Source organism: Neolamprologus brichardi, chromosome 5, assembly GCF_056152115.1.
Source record: "Neolamprologus brichardi isolate AB-2024 chromosome 5, ASM5615211v1, whole genome shotgun sequence".
Classification (NCBI taxonomy): domain Eukaryota; kingdom Metazoa; phylum Chordata; class Actinopteri; order Cichliformes; family Cichlidae; genus Neolamprologus; species Neolamprologus brichardi.
The window spans coordinates 3,202,295-3,220,256 of record NC_142108.1 but is presented as its reverse complement, the minus strand read 5'-3'; the positions used below and the strand labels follow the sequence as shown (position 1 = coordinate 3,220,256).

The 17,962-nt window shown below is 40.0% G+C and overlaps 2 protein-coding genes across 3 annotated transcripts; both read right to left on the bottom strand.

Annotated features, from left to right (window-relative positions):
- Positions 1-5: 5 nt before the first annotated feature.
- snrpe (small nuclear ribonucleoprotein polypeptide E) lies at positions 6-3,930 on the bottom strand. The gene is made up of 5 exons (XM_006800182.3): positions 3,727-3,930; positions 2,785-2,811; positions 2,619-2,681; positions 1,451-1,529; positions 6-220 (listed from the first exon to the last, which is right to left on the bottom strand). Exons 1-5 carry the CDS (start codon positions 3,778-3,780, stop codon positions 165-167), a joined length of 279 nt encoding a protein of 92 aa, XP_006800245.1. The 5' UTR covers positions 3,781-3,930; the 3' UTR covers positions 6-164.
- A 427-nt stretch (positions 3,931-4,357) lies between these two features.
- Positions 4,358-12,795, bottom strand: LOC102788839 (phenazine biosynthesis-like domain-containing protein 1). Of its 2 annotated transcripts, none has more exons than XM_006800183.2 (10): positions 12,640-12,795; positions 11,053-11,152; positions 8,641-8,739; positions 8,353-8,462; positions 8,193-8,222; positions 8,009-8,097; positions 7,678-7,769; positions 6,904-6,987; positions 5,035-5,097; positions 4,358-4,927 (listed from the first exon to the last, which is right to left on the bottom strand). In XM_006800183.2, exons 1-10 carry the CDS (start codon positions 12,721-12,723, stop codon positions 4,815-4,817), a joined length of 864 nt encoding a protein of 287 aa, XP_006800246.2. In that variant the 5' UTR covers positions 12,724-12,795; the 3' UTR covers positions 4,358-4,814. The 2 variants fall into 2 exon arrangements, with proteins under 2 accessions (XP_006800246.2, XP_006800247.2); XM_006800184.3 differs by lacking the exon at positions 12,640-12,795 and adding an exon at positions 11,411-11,552.
- Between the last annotated feature and the right edge of the window lie 5,167 nt (positions 12,796-17,962).

Here is a 17,962-nt window from a genome sequence, read left to right as displayed (position 1 = left end):
ACAACTGTAAGAAAAAAAACCTTTATTCTCCAAACAGATCCATGTGGTAGAAAGAAACAATTACAATATTCATGTCATAAACACAAACACTTAATCTCTGAAGAAAAACAAACACCCAATTCCTTCTACAAAAGTTGAAGTTTGTAGACATCTCCATTCTCGCCTCAGTTGGACACACTCTGCAGCAAGGTAATGTTGTCTCCCTTCAACATGATCCTCCCTGGGCAACACAGAAAAGAATGAAGGAGAGATCAAAGCTAAATTAGAACAGAACTGCCAGATGATGGACAAGGGGAGGCACAAAGTGTCTGTTCACTTTCAGACAAAGCACCATGCCCCCATCAACACTGGGTAAAAGTAATGTGAAATCTAACATCAGTACAAAGTAGATCAGTAGCCAGGGGCATGATGCAACAACAGAGCAATCGTCACCAACCACCTACAGCCCCCAACAAACACACACACACACCTAAAAATCCAAGAGTTGATTTCACTTACAATCCCAACTGTGAATAAGTTGTGATGCTGTGTAAATTGTGAATTAAAAACAGAATAAAATGACTTGTATATATATTGACACCTATGGTCAGGTCCTCAGGCAGCACTGCGTTAAAATCAGACATAAGATAAGACAACCTTTATTAGTCTCACACGTGGGAAATTTGTTATGATTCTGTCATGGAAATCAGTGTCTGTGAACACAGCTCACTGTGCCATCCACAAATGCAGGTTGAAAGCCATATGTGAACATGATTCAGAAATTCCAGTCTGGGCCAAAGTTCATTCAAAATGAACCGAGAAAAAGGGGAAAACTGCTCTGTGATCAGATGATTCAAGATTTTTGGAAAAAATGAACTCTGGACTAAAGAGGAGGGGGACCATCTGCCTTATTATCAGCGTTCAGTTCATAGGTCTGCATCTCCGATGGTAGATTTATGCCTATGGAATTGACAGTTTGCAGGTGTGGAAAGACAGCAGTGCTGAAAGTTGTATACAGGCTTTAGAACAACATATATATATATCATCCTGATGACGTCAAGACAACGCTAGACCGCATAGCACAGCTATTAAAACAGCATGGCTTCGTAGCAGCAGAGTCCAGCTGCAGATTTGGCCTGCAATTTCACCATTTGAAAACATTTAATACGTCACGAAACAGAAAATGCACCAAAGCAGACTGACGATTGTCTTGAAATTCTTACATGTGTTTTGTGTTTGTATTCTGCTTCTTTGTTTCAAATCACTGTAAGTGTTTTCAATTACACTTTACATAGCATCCCAACATTTTCAGAATTGGTATGCATATGCAGGACAATTGTTTTTCAAAAATCCCTGAGAAGCAACAACGTCTTGATGACACACAATTTTTCTTCATTCTTACCTTTCACAGTCAACCTTCCTAAAATTGTAAAATAATAAAACGGCTTTACAAAAAGTGATGCGCTCTTACCCAATGGTTTTCTGTTCTTAGTCTTCATGTGGACTTCCTCAGCATCGTCTAGAACCAGATTCATGTACTCATCGAAACCCTAAGGCAATGAGACACAAGACAACAAAAGTGAGTCACATCGGTTTAACTAGAACTTGTACATGCCTGATCTCACAGAAAGTTCAGCCTGATTGGAAATGCTACTCATAGATCAGGCCATTTCAAGTTAGACCGAATCATTTTAAGCCATGCTAGGACATAATGTGGCCATACAGGGGAACAGCAAGTGACAAAGGTTTGTTCCTAGTGAGAGCTTATTTCTATCTAGATAGCAACACGCACATGGTGAAGATCACCTTCTTTGATTTCTTTGGTGCGTATAACACATTTCAGCCACTGCTACTTAGAGAAGGCTAAAGGGAATGTGAGTAAACAGTATGTGAAACTGGGCAGTGCTCGGTGTCAAAATGATGACATGGTACAGGAGCTCCACAGGGAACTGAGCCATCTCCACTCCTGCTCACCTTGCACACCTTACTTACCACAAAACTAATAATTCTGCAGTGGTCAGATGCATCAATGATGGGCAGAATGAGTACAGAGCACTAATGGATGATTTGGTGGAGTTGTCAGAGAGGAATCAGCTGTTTCTGAATGTGAATAGGACCACAGAGATGACAGACTGCAGAAGAAAATGGGTGGCTATACCACCTCTGTCTATCCTGGGACAGAATGCTAATGTGGAGGAGGAGAACAAGTACCTGGTCATCCACACTGACAACAGGCTGAACTGGAAGACTAAGGTTGAGGCTGTATACAAGAAGATACACTGACACCAAATAAGTGGATAAACTGATCAGGAAGGCTGGCTCTGTGACTGGCTGCCAACTGGACACATTTGAACGTGTGTTACAGAGGGTGGTTACTGAGGTTCAGATTATGCTTCAGTGGGAAATCTGCATTGTAGCTTACAACATAACCAGAAATCCCCTTTAACCCTATGCCATAACCTTCCACATAACCCGACGTGCACCTCCTGAGAAATCTGCCTGCCAGGTCAATGCAGCCCGCCACAACTGACTGGCCTGGAAGGTTACGACGTAGGGCTAAGAGGGGTTTCCACACTGCCCATCAACATCAAGCTCTATAAACTGACCAAGAAAATGGAGAAAGGTTACATGTTACTTACAATAATGCAGCCTTCTATCCGCATGTTCACCTGTTCATACAACCAAACCTGGATCCGTGAGCGCTGGAAATGAGAGGGAGAATAAACTGAATACAGTTTTATCTTCAAAATTACCAGAAAACAAAACTAATCAGAAGGATGCACCAAAAAGTTACAAGCTACTTACATTTTGCAGGTACCTGAAAATGAGATTCTGACAACCACAGTCAAGGACATACACACAGACTCAAGTTCAACATGTTTATAGTTAAAATGTGCACATATGTTGTCAATGGTTATATTTGCATTTAGTCCAAGTTATTGGAAATGTGATTCAGAGTCAGAGTTTGGGTCAGGGGTTCTTCCTGGCTTAAAATTGGCTTTTGGGCTTCATATCTTGAGGGCAAACTTTATTTTCCCCTGATCCTTTTGTAAATAAAAATCTGTTTAACAAATAATTAAAATATAGTTACATTTATTTTTGTCATTATTTTAGGTTTAGGTAATTCTTACATCATATTAGCACTAATATCAGTTGCTGGCATTCCCATAAGACCATGTAAACGTGGATCGATAGCAAATCAAAGAAAACACTACCAAGTTTCACTAACAATTAACTAATTATATATTTAAAATATTTGAGAAGATGAAAGTAATTCCAGTTTATAGCTATTAACTGTCAAAACACTTTCGTTAGGTAAGTATTCTGTAACTTCCTCACTCTCCCACATCATATTATATTTTGGTGTTAATAACTATCGATTGGTGGGCCTAAAACCCTCCATATGGTATCATATTGAGTAGTTTGAAGGCAGAAATTAGCCTCTTTTGCGTTTAGCTATAACACGGAACCACAGAGCCGGACACCGGGATTAACGCGGCTAAGTCTATACACTGGCTTTCTGACTGCATTTCAATAAACCACATTTTTTTCTGCAAACATATTTCATACCCGCGCGACTTCTCTGGGTGAAACTGGTCTTCACAAAAGCTTACATGCCTTGTAAAACTCCTCTCCTCACATAAGTGACTACAAATGTTTACGAATGACTAAATGTTAGCCTAGCTGCTAAGCTATTGTAGCAACCAATTCAACCGCGCAGTGTCGTTCTGCAATACAAAAGGATACAATGGGCTGCACCATAACCTTCTGGACCTTCTGTCCTTGTCCTCTGTATGCCATTCCGCCAACTAAATACCAGCTGTAGGTATATGCTGAAAAAAATTGCACCTTTTGTTAAAAGAGTGCACTACAACGAAACTCTCACGTTGTGAGACGTCTTCAATGGCGGGTTTCCTTTCGCGTGCTCTGCCAGCACGGAGGTCTTGTGATGTGAAAGAGCGCCCCTGCGGGTGGGAGGTCACTATAAAAACACTAGAACAAATCAACGTTTATAACCCGAAACCTCGCGAGAACACACCTGTGCAAGTTTGCGGGCAGTGTGAAATGCGCCCAGTCTTTAGCATAAAAACAAACTAGAAAGCCATGACAACAACATCCATCATCGTCTGTATGTGAGAAAAGTTAACATTCTCCAGCTCTAGGTGTAGCGTCATTTCCTGTTTCCTATGATAGAGCTATAGTATGTAACCAGAAATGTCAACTTTAAAAGAACTTAACTATGTCAGTGGGCCTCGTTTATTCCATTGGTTTGTCAGTAAAAACCTACATGAGTCAGATCGGCATCTACATCTGTGCAGGAACAGATTATACAAAAAAAACAAACAAACATGTCATCATGATGACTTTTAATTTCAGGAATATGTACATGTTATTTAGGATCAAAACGAATCTGCACAGTATCATTTTTTAGTTTAGTCCATATCAGCTGTACTTCATTTTATTGAACCCCATTCATTATTAAGTAGCAAATGTTAAAAATTCTCCTGACCACAAGGTTAATCGTGACTCTTCGAATTTTACCTGCTGTGTTCTTGTGTTTCTGTTTTTTTTAAAGCGCTATATAAATACAGGCCATTTACCATTTTTACCATTTTAAAATCTTTTGGTTGTAATTTTTTTGCTGTAATGTTATGAATGAGTGATAAAAAGCGTAACAAAGCTACGTTTGTTAGCAGAACAGTCAGGACTTGAGTGCGTTTTTTCTTTTTATTTGAGCCATCTCATTTTTAAACAAGAGCCATAAAGTGTCTATCTGCAGGGACACAATGGTTGTGACACAACATCAGACACCGTCTTCTTGGATGTGTCTCAGCCTACAGTTTGATTGTTCCCTGCAGAATAGTGATGGCCTGTCCAGCTATGTTGATTCTTCCATCATCCCTCAGTTCAATTTCCAGCTGGCCACCACGACTGGAGCACTGGTAAGCTGCACAGACACAATAAGCAGATTAATAAAGGATAAAAGTGGAACACAACGTCTGTTATCAGATAAATGACACATTAGTAAAAGGCGGAGAAGGTTCAAATACGTACCCAGCATTTTCTTCTTTCCTAGTTTTTCAGACCAGTAGCTACCTAGGATTGTGTGGTTAGAGCCTGCCAGAACAAAGAATGCATAGCAGGAATAGCTTAACACTTTCTCTCAGTAATAAGACACCTGTAAATGCATCCTATTTAATCACTTTAGTCCAGCTGCTTATATGTAAACGTTTTTAGACACACAAACATGGTCAGAATTATGTTATTAGAGGAATAATGTACAGTGGGGCAAAAAAGTATTTAGTCAGCCACCGATTGTGCAAGTTCCCCCACTTAAAATGATGACAGAGGTCAGTAATTTGCACCAGAGGTACACTTCAACTGTGAGAGACAGAATGTGAAAAAAAAATCCATGAATTCACATGGTAGGATTTGTAAAGAATTTATTCGTAAATCAGGGTGGAAAATAAGTATTTGGTCAATAACAAAAATACAACTCAATACTTTGTAACATAACCTTTGTTGGCAATAACAGAGGTCAAACGTTTACTATAGGTCTTTACCAGGTTTGCACACACAGTAGCTGGTATTTTGGCCCATTCCTCCATGCAGATCTTCTCAAGAGCAGTGATGTTTTGGGGCTGTCGCCGAGCAACACGGACTTTCAACTCCCGCCACAGATTTTCTATGGGGTTGAGGTCTGGAGACTGGCTAGGCCACTCCAGGACTTTCAAATGCTTCTTACGGAGCCACTCCTTTGTTGCCCGGGCGGTGTGTTTTGGATCATTGTCATGTTGGAAGACCCAGCCTCGTTTCATCTTCAAAGTTCTCACTGATGGAAGGAGGTTTTGGCTCAAAATCTCACGATACTTGGCCCCATTCATTCTGTCCTTAACACGGATCAGTCGTCCTGTCCCCTTGGCAGAAAAACAGCCCCATAGCATGATGTTTCCACCCCCATGCTTCACAGTAGGTATGGTGTTCTTGGGATGCAACTCAGTATTCTTCTTCCTCCAAACACGACGAGTTGAGTTTATACCAAAAAGTTCTACTTCGGTTTCATCTGACCACATGACATTCTCCCAATCCTCTGCTGTATCATCCATGTGCTCTCTGGCAAACTTCAGACGGGCCTGGACATGCACTGGCTTCAGCAGCGGAACACGTCTGGCACTGCGGGATTTGATTCCCTGCCGTTGTAGTGTGTTACTGATGGTGACCTTTGTTACTTTGGTCCCAGCTCTCTGCAGGTCATTCACCAGGTCCCCCCGTGTGGTTCTGGGATCTTTGCTCACCGTTCTCATGATCATTTTGACCCCACGGGATGAGATCTTGCGTGGAGCCCCAGATCGAGGGAGATTATCAGTGGTCTTGTATGTCTTCCATTTTCTGATGATTGCTCCCACAGTTGATTTTTTCACACCAAGCTGCTTGCCTATTGTAGATTCACTCTTCCCAGTCTGGTGCAGGTCTACAATTCTTTTCCTGGTGTCCTTCGAAAGCTCTTTGGCCTTGGCCATGGCGGAGTTTGGAGTCTGACTGGTTGAGGCTGTGGACAGGTGTCTTTTATACAGATGATGAGGTCAAACAGGTGCCATTCATACAGGTAACGAGTGGGGGACAGAAAAGCTTCTTACAGAAGACGTTACAGGTCTGTGAGAGCCAGGGATTTTCCTTGTTTGAGGTGACCAAATACTTATTTTCCACCCTGATTTACGAATAAATTCTTTACAAATCCTACCATGTGAATTCATGGATTTTTTTTTCACATTCTGTCTCTCACAGTTGAAGTGTACCTCTGGTGCAAATTACTGACCTCTGTCATCATTTTAAGTGGGGGAACTTGCACAATCGGTGGCTGACTAAATACTTTTTTGCCCCACTGTATATAGATTACATACTAGTAAAGAGCAACCATCTTACCAGTGACAGGATCCTCAGGGACGCCAACCCATGGAGAAAAGTCTCTCGAGTAGAAGTCATATCGTGGCTGGCAGTCAGGTGATCCTGTTTCCACATGTTAGCAGTGTTTGTTTAATGTTTGTTGGCAGAAACCTTCAGTGAATGTTGTTATACAAATAAAAATGGGCAACAAACGAGTCCACAGGATGGTGACGGCAAAGGAGAAATCGGACCATTTGTCCTGTGATCAAACATTTCCCCAGAGCTCAACCCAAGTGAAGGCCTATATCAGGGGTCCCCAATCCCAGTCCACGAGGGCCGGTGTCCCTGCAGGTTTTAGATCTCACCCTGGGTCAACACACCTGAATCACATGATTAGTTCATTACCAGGCCTCTGGAGAACTTCAGGACATGTTGAGGAGTCATTTATCCATTTAAATCAGCTGTGATGGATCAAGAACGCATCTAAACCCTGCAGGGACACCGGCCCTCGTGGACTGGGATTGGGGACCCTGGCCTATATTATGAGTGGAATCACAGACTGTGTTCTTCATTACCATCATCATTAAAACACCAAATGAGGGAATGTTTTTGGCAGAGTGCTGTTCATCCCTCTAACAGAGGTGCATTGAAGCTTTTCTGATGGTACATGGTGGGACCACACCTCACTTAAACACTTCATGTTGGGTTTCCTCTGGTTTATTCTTTACTGTTACGTCTTCATTTTAATGGAATTACTACATGTGGTCCGATCCAGCAAGTCTACAACTCTACGACACGCACAGCTCCGATTACCTTTCATAGTGACGATGACGGCGCAGAATCTTCCACTTCTCTCAGTATTCTCAAGAGCCACAGTGTCAACTTTCAGATCGGTAAGCGCGGAGCTGGAGATAATACACAAAAAGCACATATACATTTACTAAAATGTGATGAGTGGGTGTAGAAGGCCAGTTGCTTGATTATTTGTTTGGGCTTTAAACATATGAATAAGCCCCACTAGCCGGGCACCTGAGAAATATAATTGATTGTTTTTGCTGAACAAATGTTTAAGATCTCATGAACAGTAGGACCACTATTGAGATTCCTTTGAATTTGGCAACAAGCAAAGTGTTTTTTAACCAACGTGTCACAGCTGTCAGCCAGTCGAATCAGCAGCTTCTTGGTGTTGTAGCAAAATAAAACTTCCTGAACCGGGAGGTGTCCGACTGCTGCCTGTGTCACACATGTAAAGGCAGAGACTTAGCCGAACACACACACAGGAATGTAGTACACTTTCACAAACTGCTCACAAAAATGTGATTTCTGACCTTGATGGTGTCTTTGAAGTCGTTGGGATCCTGAAATAAAGGGAGTTCAGAAAGAAAGCCATTTTACATACACTGTTAATAAAACACAAGAACTCATTTTTTTACATTACAGGATTTGATTAAATTGTTCGTGTAACTAAACAGGAAAAGTTTGTTTTACCACTCTGGTGGGGGGATTCAGAGGAAAGTCCATGATGTACCCTTCCTCCTTCTGGGTGACGCAAAGATCTCCACTTTTGGTCTCAAACACCAGGGTGGGATTTACATTTTCTGAAGGAAAAAATCCATTACATGGTTACATGCTGGCACCTCTTTGCTCCTTCTTGCAGTCAGCTGCATTGTGCATTGCAGGCATCTTTAAAAATAGCTCCAGCGGCCTTTTCTAGTGCACCATGATGTCACTTTTTTTTTTTGAAAAACCTTTTTATGTGTAAATGTTGCATCTTACTGATGTGTTGGAATAGCACTGCTGCAGAGGCCAGAGTGGCATGACTGCACAGGTCTACTTCAGTAGTTGGTGTAAACCATCGAAGGCGGAATCTTGATCCTGTTAATCACACATTTAAGACTTTTTTCAGTTTTGTTTTGGTATTAGTTTCAAATACACAGAGTTAAGCAGTGTAGATAATAATGTTAGTGATTGGCTTACATCCACAAAGGTCTTCAAGGTCAACTTAATGATTTATTGGTTAAAGATTGACAAAAAGCCTTATAATTTAGAAACCATCATTCATCTTATTAATTGTCATTTCATGTCATTTAGACTTTATTTTATTTTATTCATTTTCTTTTTTGTTTTGTCTGAGCACATACGTGTGTGTATTTACATATATATTCATATTTGTACATGTAAATGCAAGTATGTGTACTTGTATATATCGTTTTCTCTGTATGTCTGAAATAAATAAAGATACAATACAATACAATTCTTAAAAGCATGGTGTGTTGTCAACATATAGAAAGTACTGTAAATATGTCAAATATGTCACATTTGACCTATGACCTCCCCTTCAAGGTCAAGACATCTGAATGTCAATGTTATAATGCTATATAGAGCTACTTAAATGTGTTTCTTACTGCCATTGTACTGTCAACATGTAGGCATATAGGGAAAGATACATGGTATTTATAAAGATGATGCAGTCATGTGACCAATTAAACAAAGATCGAGGAGGGCATTACACAGCAGCTGTTTTTTTTTGCTCTCAATTTTGACAGCCCTATTAAAGATTAATATCAGTTTCTACATTCTTTAATTCTCACTCGCTTTTGCAACTTTGTACTTTTGTGTTACTCGCAGCAACAACTCCACCTCATTGTTAGTCCATTTAAAAAAACTTGCTGTTCTTCCTCAACATTTTGCTGTGACGTTTCAAAGAGCCGGAAATTAAATAAACGGCAGATAGAAATGAGGTAGGTCGAATCTTCTTACGTTTTACACATGAACAGTACTGGAACGTAAGTGTTTTCGGCCGTTTCAATGTGGACGCACAACTCTGTGAAAACGAATTAAAACGCTAGTGTGGATGCAGAGTGTTTTCAGACGAAAACGCCGTTTTCAAATCTATCCGGGCTAGTGTGGACGTAGCCTTAGAGAAGCTGCTCATAGCTGGAAGTCATTAAATTGTGGGAGATGAGGAAAAAATGTGGGAGATGGCTCTACAACATCTGTGTGTGAGCAGAGAACTGCAGATGCCAGATGATATTTTTGGCACATTACAAGAAGAATACTGAACTGTTACTGTCATGGTTTGGGTTCACTTTTTACTTATTTAATTTAAATATCAGGCACACTTTAAAAGGTCATACATCCTTTGATCTTAGTACATGTGGACTATTGTAATTCCCTCTAGGGTTTTTTCTCCTTTCTCAGCAAATATAATTCAGAGTATTCTTCAAAAGTCACATTTTTAAGTCTGAAGTTAAACTTATTGTATCTGTTCCTGCTTCTTCTTTGTCTTAATGATACCTGCATTCCTCTTGGGCCGACTGCACACTGCATTTTTCACACTGACAGCTTGTTGCACAGTTCTTTGGACTCCATACAATGTAACATTTTGACCTGACGGACTGCTGAGGACAGTTTGTACACAAAGTGAGTACAATGCAGCTCTGTGTGTGTTTAACTGTATAGGATCTCTCTAAACATAACTATTGAACAGATAAACTTCAAAAATAATAAGCTCCTGCTAATGGTTGTGGGTCCTTAATTCTGCCTGATGGCACTAGTTTAATTTTGCTGAAGGCTAACCTTTCGTGAATGACATTTCTCAATAGGTACAAAGTGCCATGAAATAGACTTTGTGGTGATTTAAAGATATTTTTCTCCAATGAACTGTATTTTGATCCTGAAATGTCTGTTGTCTCACTTTGTTAACAGAGCCACTGGTTTGATTCAGACACTCCTAACTGTTCCTGCAGCTCACATCATTACAAAATGACGTGGCGTTTTCTCTTAGAGCCTCACAGCTGTGCAAATTCTTCACCACTACTCACAGCTTTTAAAAAAAAAAAAAAAATAGTGACTCCGTTTTTTCCTATCATACAATTTCCTTCACTCATTTATTTCTCTTGTCATGTTATTCAGGTTTTCAGGTTTTTGTTGTTTTATTTCAGTCTTTCTTATTTTCTGCAAATACGATATACTACGGTTCTTATAACTATAAAGTCATACAAACTTGTTAATCTATATTGAAACATTTCAATCCTGCACCTATAGGGACTACTTTTAAGTTTAAGCAGTATGTGAATCATACACCATACTGTATACTTTTGAAAGGGAGCTTTCCATTACAGCATTATAATCTAAGAGGCTTTGGAACTGGCAACCCAAATGTGATCTGTATTAAAACAGACATACCTGTAGTAAAGCTGTCAGAGGGATTAATCCTGGTGATGAAAGCAGTTTCTGAGAGGTTCATCTCTGCTGCTATCTTGTAATACAAGTCATCACTCAGCTCCTGTTAGAAACACACGATTTGACGAGCAAATATAAATATTTGTGATGAGTGTAAACATGCACTGATATGAGCTGCTATGACCGCGGTTCCAGATTAACTGGGGTTGGTCGAACAGATGTGTGGTAGACTTGCTTGTCAGGAGCCGCTACCAACAAAACAGCAAATAAACACCAAACATTTCATCTGTGATATTTGTGAGGTTACCTCAATCTTGTTGCTCATGAACAACTAAATGTTTAAAAAACATGTCCTGTGTACCTGGTGATATTCTCATGCAGGAGGCGATCGTGAAAACGGCAAACAATTAACACCACGCCGATTCTATTCACAGCATGTCGTCGTTATCGTTCCCCTCGTACGTGTTATTACTCCGATTTCAGTGTTTTCGCTTCACAACTAAAGCGTGCAGTTTACTTTGTGTTCAAATGGAGTCGAGTCAACTAGCTCCACCTGTGGCCGAGTGCCACAGCCTACAGCCAGATTAACTTGTGACACACATCTGCGCCTGGCTCTATCGCCACGTTTGAATTCGTTTCATGCACAATACATTTGGAACTTTCTATTTTGTCTGTTTGCATGTCTTGCAAATAAACCTTTCAAATAAATGAAATGGTATTATGTATTTATTTGTGGCCTACATCAGTAAGAAATGCACAATTATATACACAAAGTTATAGAAATAGTTATAGAAAACACCACTCCCGTTGTTCATGATGATTTCAGTATTTCTTCCCATAACAAAGAAATACGTCTTGAACAAATATTTCACTGGTGTTGTAACATCACATCCTGTAAGCATAGTCTGCCTGTGTCTTTTCTCTGGAAATGAACATTTTCAGCCAGTAAAACATCAACATGGCTGGAGAGAGTTTGTAGTTATATACAGTCTGTGTAATTGTGGTTAATCTATAAACATTTGTAAAGAGATGGCAGTTACTGTCAATCCACATTGCTGTCATTGCATCTTTCAACATGTTTGTGGGTCGATTTGAATGATCCAGATGTAAGTGCAGCCACTCAGCCTCTTCTGCAGATGTGTCACAAGTTAATCTAGTAGTAGGCTATGGCACTTGGCCACAGGTGGCAGTAGTGGACTGACCTCCATTTGAGTTCATCTGGAACACCGGCTTTATTGCTAAAGCAGATGATTGTAAGCTTCTGGCAGGCAAACAGACGAAGTTTGCTCACTGAAAAAGAATAAACAACTAAATAAGTTAATTAGAAGCAGCAGGCTGATGTATCTTATTGTGTGTATCTTATTCTGTTCTTGTGTGATAAGAAAGTTTTCAGGTGAATGCAAACAAAAAACCCACTTTGATTTTTATAGTTTGATTGTTTGAGTTAAAATACCTTTAAAAACACATCTTGTCGAGCTTGTTTTGCAGAACGAATTTCTGCTTCTGGTCTGCACTTTGTGCAAAGCACCGATGCAGGCCGCCATAGAGCCAGACTAGACCTTAAGCTGTGGCCTAAATAGTTTTACTCACATGCAGAAGTGGACAAATTGCCGCAGGGTTTCCCTTGAACGGCAAATTGGTGAAGGAATCCAGCGTGTACACTGGTATCTCCATTGTAGGTAAGCGAAGGAAGCGAAGCCTCCTCCTTCAGCACCGTTTTTGGTGGACAAAGTCCGCACCCACTGCTTTTTTATTTTTTTTAAAACAAGAACTTTATTAATCAATCAGTGAGTATACAACATACAAACAGATGAGGTATACAAGAGAGTAGAACATGAATACAAATAACCAGGAGCACAAAAGAATAATAATACGTAAATATACGCAAAAATTCACATAAATGTATCGTTATTAAAAACGCCTTTTTGTGCGCCTGAGTCTGATGTTGACTTTATGTACAATTCCACATCCTTAAGAAAATAACAGAAGTATGGTGTTTTATTAGTAAACTTACATTGGATTAAAAAAAATAGCTAAGAGTATTAACAGATTTATTATGAAAAAAACATTTATCATTCTTCTTGGAGAACTTAAAGAAACAAAATAAAACATTTTCCCATTGTAGAGGGAACTCTTTTAAAATACGGACAGTAACAAACCTGCTAAATTCTTCCAAAACCGCTGTGTAAAAGAACAGGACCAAAAAAGATGTATCACAGTTTCTGGATGGTCCCCACAGAACGTGCTTCCGCACGCACTGCTGTGGATGGACTGTAGACCCCCCCCCTGCATGTGTGTGCGTGTTTTTCCTCCCTGGAGCCAGTCCTATTTTCCACTCTTTTACGTTTAGACGTAACCGGTTTGTGACTGTAGAAGATTGCGTTTAAGACTACAGACTTTACCCCCTCAACATCACTTAACTGTGGTTATTTGACAATCTAAGAATAATATTTTTTTAATGTGATAAATCGTCATGTTTTGTATTATATAGATAGCAGGAATATGCATTGTGATTAATTTATAATTATAGACGAAAAACCCGATGACGTTTAGTCTTAAACGCATAATCTGGACTTTGAGTTTACAATAACGCGCATGCTGAATATTTGGAAAATTAATTAATTTTATTACATGTCCAAGATACCAGCTCTCTTCGGAGTCGTAAACACAGGCGTCATATGAAAAGCAATTTGGAAACCACGATCTACGCACTTGATAGTACTTGCAGGAGAGCACTTCTTCTTCTCTTGGCTGCTACCTTTAGAGGTCAACACAGCATCATCTGCCTCGATCTCACCCGATCCTTAGCAATTTCCTCTGTCACACGAACCCTCTGCATGCCCTCTTTCAGCAAAACCATGAATCTTCTCGGTGGTTTTCCTCTTTTCCTCCTACATAGAGGCTCCATCTTAAGGATCTTAAGTATCAACTATTCCTGATCTGCACGTCATCTCATCTTTGCCTCCCTAACTTTGTGTCCAAACCACTTGACCTTAGCTGTCCCTCTGATATTATTAATCCTGTCTATCACGTTCATTTTCAACAAAACTTCCACAACTTTAACTCTGCCACCTCCAGCTCAGCCTCCTGTCTTTTTGTTAATGCCATCATCTCTTTGATGCACACTCTGCCCTGCCTGCACTGTCTTCTTCACATCTCTTGTGCACTGTCCGTTACTTTGAATGGTTGATCCCATCCATCTTCACTGCCTCAGGTGTAGCAGCTTTACCATCTTTTCTTCAATAATAATAATAATATTTATTATTATAACAATTCTTTTAACTATTATTGCCTTTATTAACATGTAATACTACCTTCAGTAGTACACTGAAAAAATATGTTGTTGGATTTATTTAATTCAATGGTGGACATTTGTTGCACACAGATGTTTTGCTTTGGCAGCAACTTAAACAATTGAGTTAAAGTAACACAATTTATTCATGTTCTATAAACCTGTGCAATTTGTGTTGATAAAATGTGACTTAAACATGTTTTGATGAATTAATTTGAGCTCTTGGAATATTTTAATCCTTCACAATTTTCTCACTTTATCCCAACACCATTCAATAACTTTTACCCAATACTACTTGGTCACTTAAATACTACATGTTATCTTCAAATTACATTTTGCTATTATATTCTAGTATCACATTGCTATATATATATATATTATATTACACGTTTAAAAAAAATTAAATGTTTTTTTCCTGCTTTTTCGGGCAGCACGGTGGCACGGTGGTTAGCACTGTTGCCGCACAGCAAGAAGGTCCTGAGTTCAATTCCAACATCAGGCCGGGGTCTTTCTGTGTGGAGTTTGCATGTTCTCCCCGTGTTTGCGTGGGTTCCCTCCGGGTACTCCGGCTTCCTCCCACCGTCCAAAGACATGCAGCTTGTGGGGATAGGTTAATTGGATAATCCAAATTGTCACTAGGTATGAATGTGTGAATGAATGTGAGCGTGAATGGTTGTCTGTCCCTGTGTGTTGGCCCTGCGACAGACTGGCGACCTGTCCAGGGTGTACCCCGCCTCTCGCCCTATGACAGCTGGGATAGGCTCCAGCGCCTCCCGCGACCCTGAAAAGGAGAAGTGGAAGCGAATGGATGGATGGATGGATTCTAGTATCAAATACACAATTTTCAAATGGAAGCCTTATAACCAATTGTATTGTTCTCTTCCAAGATGGTTACTGGCATCCACCAGTAACCTTTCAAAACAAAATGTCTAATTTCACTGCATTGACAGTAGGTAAAGAATTAAACTGACATTACTCCTCCACTGAATCTGTATAAATCAACAGTTAAATAATGTCAGTTCTTCCGTGTTCTCTGGAATCAATCACAGAAAAGAAATTAGACTGTTTCTTTTGAAAAATGTTACAAGACAATACAAAACATTCTATCTAAGGCCTCTGACGTCAAGATTCAGTTAAACAACAATTATAACTAAACAATTTGAGGTAATGTTAGTTTCCATTAACATTAAATTAGGTTACTGAATTGGCAAACACCTTCCTATTAACATTACCCATTTTACCCCAATAACTAACGAAATTAGCATTTGCAGGTCAAAACCTTTATTCAAGAGACGCAAAAATAACATTGATACAGTGACTGTCAAAAATTACAGCACTGATCATATTGTGACATCTTGGTTCAAAACAGCACACTTAGAAATATTCAACGTTCTTTACTTCAACTGAATGAAACTGAAAATACCATTTCACACGACCCATATGGGATATTTAGACTGTATAACTGTTCACGCTACATCTCTTCACTAGTAAAAGAAAGAAAAATTACAAACAGAAATTTAAAAATGCTGCCAAACAGACAAACAGAGAACTTGTACAGAGCAAAAGGAAAAACAAACAACAACAAAAAAACCCGGCCCTGTCCTCATGGTGTTGCAGAGTATATAAAAATGAACCCTGCGATCTGTTCCTGGAATTGAGCTTCAAAAATGCAGCAGAACAAGTGTGAGATTTAAATGTCCTCTCACCTAGAGCTGATCACCTCACATGCATAACAGTGAGCTTTCCTTGCAGGAGCAGTTTTGTCTTAGTTGTGAGGTTTTCCTGAGAGCTGAGTTGCATCCAACTCCATTACCACCCTTTGAATCACCGCAAAAGTGCAGCAGGGCTGTGATGGGTAACTCATATTGAAGGAATAAAAAAGGTCCAAACAGCATGGCTACTGCAAAGGTCACGTTATCCAGATCTTGAAGAACTACTATACCCTCGATGATAATGCCAACATCAGAAAAGTCATTGCCTGGCGTATCCTCTGGAGACAGATGTTCATTGTGGTTTTCTCAATCTGTGCAGTGGCCTCAGTCAAGTCCTGGTTAAACACAAAACATTTTTTTAAGATTCCTTTTTAAACTCATCTCTTTTGAATCTACCAGTTCTAATGTTAGAGTAATGCAAGCAACATAGTAAATAGCTATAGCCAAAGAGTGGCCTGCCATGCTGCCATTCATGGTCTAACAGAGTTTCTAAGAGAGAGTGAAAAACATAATAATTTCAAATGCTTTACATTAGTTTTTGTTAGAAAGACACCGGCCCATCAGAAATCCAGGTTATGTCACTCAAAAGATGTTAGGATTTAGACTTTCAGCCCCACAATTTGGTTAGCTGTTAGTCAGTTGGTCTTTTTTTTTTTTCAAACAAAAGCTAATGTAAATATTGGTGGGATTTTCCTTTGTTCACTAGAATGACAAATTTAAAGTTTTTTCACACTGATGTGACCCCTAATACAGGGGTGGGGCCTCAAGGGCCGGCGGCCGAGTTCACTACCAGGCCTCATGTGAACTTCAAATTATTAAAGAGGACTACTGGTCCTAACCAGTCCAATGAGGATCAAGTGGATAACTAAATGCATTTTAAAATGTTGCAAAGCCACAATCTACTCATAAAACACTTACCATGAACTCCTGCATCAAGATGTTGCAATTGTGTTTCACACAGATGCAGAGCACTTTGATGAGGGACTCCCTTCGAGCATTAATGTCATCCTTAAGTATTATAACAAAGAAAACAGAGATTTGTGAACTCAAAATTTTCAGTAGCACAGAAGAAAATGATCCCAGACAAAAACTCTTGACTTTTTGAACCAGTTAACATGCAACACCAGCATCTACAAAGCAATATCAAAAGTTCCTGTTTGACATCAACTTTATGGATATATAGTTTCCAGAACATATATTTTTAAAAAAAGATACATTTTTCTCAGTGGGCCAGTAAATGCATGACGAAAATTATGGCATCCTTTTAGTGGAATCAGTACTCACAGGTAATAGTTGACTGTTTCAATGGATGCAGCATTGTGTCTGGAGAGCTTTGCGGTTGTAAGCGGTGCTGTTGCCGTACCAGGTGGTGATGCATCCAGTGAGGATGCTCTCAATGGCACAGCGGTAGAAGGTCCTGAGGATGCGGGGGCTCATGCCAAATCTTTTCAGTCTCCTGAGAAAGAAGAGGCGCTGCTGCGCCTTCTTCACTGTTTTGTTTATGTGTACTGACCATGTAAGATCCTCAGCCAGATGTACACCAAGGAAACGGAAGCTGCTCACTCTCGCCACAGCAGTGACATTGATGGTGATGGGGGTGTGTACTTCTCTGCACCTCTGGAAGTCCACTATCAACTCCTTTGTCTTTGCGACGTTGAGGATAAGATGGTTGTCTTGACACCAGTGGGTCAGGTCGCTGACCTCCTCCCTGTAGGCCATCTCATCACCGTTGGTGAGAAGACCCACCACTGTAGTGTCATCCGCTAAGTTGTTAGTGGAGTCGTAGGTGTAGAGTGAGTACAGGAGAGGGCTCAGTACACACCCCTGTGGAGCACCAGTGTGATGGGGGATGAGGTGATGCTGCCCAGTCTGACCACTTGGAGTCTGTCAGACAGGAAGTTAAGGATCC